At 40.0% G+C, this 7,825-nt stretch overlaps 1 protein-coding gene across 2 annotated transcripts in view; it reads right to left on the bottom strand.

Annotated features, from left to right (window-relative positions):
* Positions 1-5,145: 5,145 nt before the first annotated feature.
* TCP11L2 (t-complex 11 like 2) overlaps positions 5,146-7,825 on the bottom strand; it is a 40,555-nt gene continuing 37,875 nt past the window's right edge. For both annotated transcript variants that reach the window (XM_036866731.1, XM_036866733.1), the window contains exon 10: positions 5,146-7,540. In XM_036866731.1, coding sequence (XP_036722626.1) covers positions 7,296-7,540 — 245 coding nt within the window. In that variant the 3' untranslated portion in view covers positions 5,146-7,295. The remainder of the gene's footprint in view (positions 7,541-7,825) is intronic.

Below are 7,825 nucleotides of genomic sequence, written 5' to 3'. Positions count from 1 at the left end.
TGGCTGAGGCGGAGCTTGGAAACTGCACCCCCTGGTGTCGCTCGGAAGTCTCGCCTGGGTATTCTTAAACCTCAGCGGACAGATTTTTTTTTTTTTAACATCTTTATTGGAGTATAATTGCTTTACAATGGTGTGTCAGTTTCTGCTTTATAACAAAGTGAATCAGTTATACATATGTTCCCATATCTCTTCCCTCTTGCATCTCCCTCCCTCCCACCCTCCCTCTCCCACCCTCCCTCTCCCACCCCTCTAGGTGGTCACAAAGCACTGAGCTCATCTCCCTGTGATATGCGGCTGCTTCCCACTAGCTATTTTATGTTTGGTAGTGTATATATGTCCATGCCACTCTCTCACTTTGTCACAGCTTACCCTTCCCCTTCCCCATATCCTCAAGTCCATTCTCTAGTAGGTCTGTGTCTTTATTCCTGTCTTACCACTAGGTTCTTCATGACCTTTTTTTCCCCCTTAGATTCCGAATATATGTGTTAGCATACTGTATTTGTTTTTCTCTTCCTGACTTACTTCACTCTGTGTGACAGATTCTAACTCCATCCACCTCACTACAAATAACTCAAGTTCGTTTCTTTTTATGGCTGAGTAATAGTCCATTGTATATATGTGCCACATCTTCTTTACCCATTCATCTGTCAGTGGACACTTAGGTTGCTTCCATGTCCTGGCTATTGTAAATAGAGCTGCAATGAACATTTTGGTACATGACTCTTTTTGAATTATGGTTTTCTCAGGGTGTATGCCCAGTAGTGGGATTGCTGGGTTGTATGGTAGTTCTATTTTTAGTTTTTTAAGGAACCTCCATACTGTTCTCCATAGTGGCTGTATCAATTTACATTCCCACCAACAGTGCAGGAGTGTTCCCTTTTCTCCACACCCTCTCCAGCATTTATTGTTTCTAGATTTTTTGATGATGGCCATTCTGACCGGTGTGAGATGATATCTCATTGTAGTTTTGATTTGCATTTCTCTAATGATTAATGATGTTGAGCATTCTTTCATGTGTTTGTTGGCAATCTGTATATCTTCTTTCTCCAGCGGACAGATTTTATCAGTTATCCCACAATCAAGACCAACAACGCGTATTGTCATTTTAAAAATAATTCAAAGAAAACGGTAAATGGATAATTTGCACAACTTGAGCCACCGAGGCATAGAATTCATTTAATTTAGCCCCAAACTACACATTGTATAGTATGGAAAAAATAGGAAATTTACCAAATGCCTAGTAGGAGGGGATTGGTTCAAAAATTAAGGTACATGTGTGTGATGGCCTATTATACAATCATTAAAATGACCACAAAGTGAGGAGGAGTTAACTTACCTAGAGAGAAGAGCATAACAGGACAGTAATTAAGATAGTGTTATATTCTAAAAGGGCTAGACAGACGATCCAGGAGTACATTCCAGCAGAAATTTAGTATGAAAAGATGACATTTTAAATCAGCAGGGAAAAGATTGCTTATCCAAAAAATGATGTTGGAGCCGCTGATTAGCCATTTAGAAAAAAAATACATCTAAGTAAATCCTATACGGATTAAATATTTAAATGTTAACAAAACCTGAGAAGAAAATATAAAGTGAATAAATCCATAACATTGAGCTGTGGCCACCTTCAAGGATAGCAATATAGTCAGAAATCATAAAGGAAAATATTCATAGATTGGATAATATAATTCTAGCCACAGTTTTATGATTCCACGGAAAATTTTAAATTTTCTGAACAGATGGTTAAAAATCACCATGACTGGTTTTCAAGAAATACAAGTTGGCAGAAGAGAAAGGATTGGTATCCCTAATTTAAAGTGAACTTACAGGGACTTCCCTGGTGGCACAGTGGTTAAGAATCCGCCTGCTAGTGCAGGGGACACGGGTTCCATCCCTGGTCTGGGAAGATCCCACATGCCGCGGAGCAACTAAGCCCGTGCGCCACAACTACTGAGCCTGCACGCCACAACTATTGAAACCCGTGCGCCTAGAGCCCGTGCTCCGCAACAAGAGAAGCCACCGCAATGAGAAGCCCGCGTACCGCAACGAAGAGTAGCCCCCGCTCTCTGCAACTAGAGAAGGCTCACGTGCAGCAACGAAGACCCAATGCAGCCAAAAAATTTTAAAAATTAAAAAAAAAAAATGATAGAGCCTGCCTTGTAGCGGGTTGTGCAGTTATATGAGATCATTTATATAAAGTGGTTAGGCCAGAGGGTAAGTAATTATTTTACTACATTCTGAAAGAAAAAAATTATATTCAGGTTCTCTACCATGCCGGCAAGTGCAGCTGCTGGGACAGATAACTAGGTTTCCTTTCTTCTTCATAAAGCCTTGCGATAAATCCCTAGGTCCCTTTCCCTTGAAAGCTGAACAAGGCTAACATACCAAGCTTAGACATCAAAAGATAAAGCTTCACTTGAAAAATAGAGAACAAGAGGGTACAAGTTGCTAGTACAAACGTACCTTCTAAAAGGTTAGATTAAATCATGGAGGATAAAGTCATACCTGATTTACTAAATGAAATTAGAACATGTTGGGTGTGTCACTATCCTTTGAAGTTGACAGCAAGGACAATAACTGCAGCCGTATATGTACCCTTGAGTTTCTCTGCCAATGACAATATTGGGCTTAATGAACCACGGGTGTGATATGATTTGACAATTTTTGGTCTTATGTACTTAAGTACTCAATCATCACTTCTCACAATACTAAAACCTCTTGAAGCATGAAAGAGATTTAGGACAAATAAATGAGCTATTGTAATGTATTCTGTCCACATTATGCTTTAGAGTTTGTAGAAAATTTCAAATACATTATCTCATTTGATTCTCACAATAGCTCTGCGAGGCAGTCAGATAGGTTAGGAAATGGATGTTGAGGGAGACTAAAAGATTGGCTTCAGGTCATATAGCTATGAAGCAGAAGTGAATTCAAACTCAGGTCCTGTGACTCTCAGTCCCATGCTTTTACTGAATAATGAGTGGAAAATGTTGGTACCTGACATCCCCAGAGGTAGAACAGGCTGAATTTTAGTTTTAAGAAGGATTCAAGTGAAAAAAATATGTTGCACAAAAGATGGCACTCCCCATGCCCATGGCATACTTTGCCAATCAGCCACACAATTCTTTACTGCTTGTCCTGGATTTAGCTTCAAAATCCTCTCAACACAGTGCTCTGGGAGCTAATACTAAAAGATCAGAGCAGACACATGACCTTCAACTTATTTTCATGGGACTTCCCTGGCGGCCCAGTGGTTAGGACGCTGCGCTTCCAATGCAGGGGTCTCGGATTCGATCCCTGGTTGGGGAACTAAGATGCTGCATGCCGTGTGGCATGGCCAAAGTGGTGTGGGGTGGGGCGGGGAATCAGGTAATTCCTGCATGGTCTACTAGGCAATGCCCAGCACTTCATTAACACAAGGACGCAGTAAGTTCTGTTGTTCGTTAAAAAATAAACTTATTTTCATAAAAGGAGGATTCATAGGGCTTATTCAAGGAAACTGGAGGGATCTGAGGTGGAGACTGTTGCTAATGCTTACCACTACCCAACACCCACGGCCGCCTTTTCCCCTGGGCACATCTTCCTGACTCCTTTGCAGTTAGGTGGGGCCAGATGACCATCTAGCCATCTAGTCATCAACTAACGATCTAGTTAGTTCTGGCCAAGGCACCATGAGTAGAAGTGGGTGATCCTTTTCTTTCCCTTATCTTCTGAGTGATTAAGGAGACGCTGAAGGTTTCAGGGACTGTTGAGTTACAAGATGGATGGAAGTTGAGTCTCTAAGTGGCTGAATGGAGTAGGGTCCTCGACACACACACGAACCTGCCCTAAACTTTGAACTACAATTTGAGAAATAAGGTTATGCTGAGGCTTTGCTCAGCAGTTCATCTACACACACCAATAAAGGTTGACTTCAATGACTATGCCCTTCCTGGAATCATCTTCTCGTGTCATTCTTAGAGGTGATGCTGGATTGGGGGACCTCTTCACACATTTCTCCCATTCAAGTTTTAAAGACCTCATGAGTGCACATGATAGTGGATTTGTTTTTCTCTTTCTGCTCCTTCCTGTTTGGAAGAAATCCCTAGTTGGGTGACCTTGGTGGGAACACAGGAGTCTAAGGGTCAGCTACTGTCTTGTTCCATCCCCTGCAAATTAGAGCCTGGGCGCTTGACAGAGATTCTTCCAACTGAATGTTGATATCCGAGACTTTAAATCTTGAGCAAATGAGGCAAAGCAGCAAGGACAATTGAGAAAACAATCTCTGAATCCAGCTTGGCTGAGGTCCTACGCTTGCACTGCCTTGGTTCTTACCCATTTTCCAAGCTTAATTCCCCAGGTAAAACAGATTCCATGAGGTACTTAAACCTCTCCAATAAACTCTCTTTCTGCTTCTGTTAGCTAGAGTCCATTTCTACACGGACTCTCGTGCCATGTGTTCATGTGTGAGTGTGTATACACATACGCACACAACACAGAATATTCTAGCACCAACAGCAAGTGTTCTTTGCCAGGGCAATCCTTCCAAAACATAAATTGCTTGTAACCTTCTCCTGTTTCAAAAGATTCAATGGTTATCTCTTTCAGGACAAAACCCTCCCTTTTGAGCATGACATCCCAGAAGCCTTTTACCTTGCTTGTTTCCCCTCTCATCACTTCCCCTCTTCTATAGGCTGACCCTTGGCTTACCATTTCTCCACACCGTCGTACCCACTGTGCACTTGGCCTCTTGTGCCTTTCCCTTTCTTGGCAAGTTCCTGCCTACCCTTCATGCTTTAGCTCAAGGGTGACCTCCACGAAACACAGTCTGGCAGTATTTCTTCTAACACTACGTGTATGTGTTTTATTGTCCGAATTACACCTTATTGCAATTGTTCACAAGTTTGTCCTTCTTACTAGGTTACAAACTTCTTCAGGACAGTGTCTGTCTAGTCATCTGTGTATCAAAGATCTAGGATACTTCTTGGCACACCGTAGATGCTCAATAGCTATTTGTTGACTGAATGAACGAATGAACATGACCTGATGTCTGTGAGGCTCTGATGATCAGCAGAAGAATCCTTCTAAAACAACTGCAATAAAGACTGTGCAGTATTCCAGCCCTGAGTTACCCAAAGGTGGTTTAGAAAACAAAGAGACACCAGCTATCTTGAAATAATTTTTAATGTTTTAAAATTTAACTAGTGCACACAATACATGTTTTAGCAGTAGAAGAATGAAAATGTGTGTATGGTGTTTAATAAAATTGACATTACAAAACAAGACCATGTTAAGAAAATTCTCAAAAGTAGAAGTAAACATTTCAGTAAAAACCAAATAAACAACACGCTAAGGGATAGGATTTTAAAATCCTAATAAACGTAGTTGCCTAAATCCAGACTTCAGACATTGAGATTTACTTTGTCACTTAAAAAAAAAAAAAAAAAAAAAAAAGGCAGAATGCCCTTCATGTTAAATGCATTTTAAAAAAATGTTTGCACATTGTTTTCCTGCTGGCAACTACAGTATAATCAAGTATATAAGAATACCAGACGGATTCCAATCTGATAATAAAAAAGTGTACCACCTGGTCTTCTGGTTAAATATACAGTTCACCTCAGAAAGCAACAAAAAGTTATGCTACACATTACATTTCTATGTCAGACCCTCCCTGCTGTCCAGGCCCCAAAGTGAACACAGTTGAAAACTACTTCAACTTAAGAGAAAATGAAAACAAAAATCTACAGCACCTTATGATTTCTAAGCATAGGAAACAGGCAGAATGGAAATACAGGAAGAGGGAAACAATGGGTGAGACCAATGATGTGCTCTTCAGTAAAATTCCATTTATACACAGCTGCTCAAATGGACAGGATGGCTGATTTATGTATTGGTCATGTGAGAAAAAAAACTGACTTTCAAAATTTCCTCAAATTCTGGCAGATCCCTCCAAAATGTAAAGACCGGAGATAATTTACTCACACAATCATTTCCTAGAACTTTATCAAATAATTAGGTAGCACCATAATGGTGAAGGTCGTGGTGAGGAAGAAAGGAGCATTATTTTTTACTTCCTACCCACTCTTCCCCATCAAATTACTAAGGTTCAATGAGTCCTCAGAAAACCAAACAATCAAAATGCATTTCATGCAAATAAAGCACTTTCCAGGCTGAGTCCGTCCAAAAGGTAGTACTTCTCTTAACACTTTGGAAGAAGCATGTAATTCCAGGACGGTATGCAGATTTCTCTAGAATCCTGACAACCAGTGCCAGCTTGGCAAAGTTTAATTTAATACATAAGCATGGCAAATGATGATGATACTTAGAAGAGCATCTTGGTCACAGCAGGTTAAGAATTTAATCAGCGCAGAAGGCATTTGCTAGCACATTATATGGTTAAAAATTCCAAAGTTCAACTGTTTCTTTTCCAGACATGAATTTCACTGAGAATGGGGATATCGTTTTATCAATTTTTCTTCTTCTTACAAGTAAAACAATTCAAACCACTCCTGCCTTATATAAAAATATTAAAATCTTATATAAACCTTATCAATGGCCTGAGAAATGCAGGGACATTCACGAAGAGATGTGTGCAAAAACTGTTTCCCTCAGAGAGCAGGATAAGTGAGAAGAATCCACCCTTTAGAATAAAATTTTAGAAGGGGTTTGTTTCTATTTTCACTAGATGAACAAGGGAGGTTTTATCTAAAATTTGTATGTAGCTTTAAAATGTATTTAATACATTGAAATTCTAAACAAATACTGACAATTGGTATCACAAAATGTGATTTGGTATATTTGTAGAATTTGAGGACTTATACTGTGTAAGTTTCTATTACACATTAATAAAATTTAATTGTACATTTCAAATACGATTATCCCTTACTTCACATCATTTATTCAGAACATCAATCCCCTTGGTTATGTTCACAACTTTCAACCCTTTAAGAAGCTGTACCAAAGTTAAAAAAATCATTAGATTTGATGTGAAATACAACTCCTTACGGGTTGAATGAATAAGCCAGATTTATATGCTTAAGAAAACATTTACAAGTATTATATAGGTAATATAATTAATTACAAATTGCTTTCTGTTCATTAAAAACATCTCTTTTGGACTTGTAGATGGTACACAAACAGGGTCATTACGACGTGCATGTCTTTGCAATGCTAATATTACTGGATTACACAGATTTGGGCTAACGCTGTGCCACAGACAGGACTGAGAACGTGCCGCATCTGAAATGCCATGGATGGAAACAGACTGGGTACCTAAGTGCTGGGCTTCCAATCTCTTATCCAACGTCAGTTCCTCTTTAGTTAGTAGATGATGAAGCTTCCGCCTTCCCCGTGGCTTCCTCACTGAAGAGCAGCTTTCGAAGTATATTTGCATAAAATGGTCCATACACTTGTTTGTTGAGATTCACAATGTTTGCATATTGCGAGCCTAGCACCTCTAGCTCCTGCTGAATGACAGTGAGGCCTCCTGGCACGGGAGGCATGCATTTTTGAGGGTTTGGCAGACAAAGTAGGCTTTTCATGTATAACTGGATTCGTTTTTCTGGGGAAAAAGAAGGCATCTTTATCTGTCCCATTATTAAAGCACGTGATTTTAAAAAATGAGAATAGTAATTGTGGTAGGTGGATTGCGGCAACATTCTCAGTTCTTGACCCCTCCCTATATTCATGCCCTTTCCAAAGTAGCCTTGCAGCTCTTCCCATCAAAGACTGAAGTCTGTTTCCCCATGCCTTGGAGCAGGGATGGCCTTATGACTTGCTTTGGCCAATGCAGAATGTGGCAGAAGTGCGGGTATGTGAGTTCCATGCTCAAGAGGCATGGTTTGAA

This window comes from Balaenoptera musculus, chromosome 10 (genome assembly GCF_009873245.2).
Source record: "Balaenoptera musculus isolate JJ_BM4_2016_0621 chromosome 10, mBalMus1.pri.v3, whole genome shotgun sequence".
NCBI classification, from domain to species: Eukaryota; Metazoa; Chordata; class Mammalia; order Artiodactyla; family Balaenopteridae; genus Balaenoptera; species Balaenoptera musculus.
Note: the sequence above shows the minus strand (reverse complement) of the source record. Positions and strands in the feature narration are given on the sequence as shown.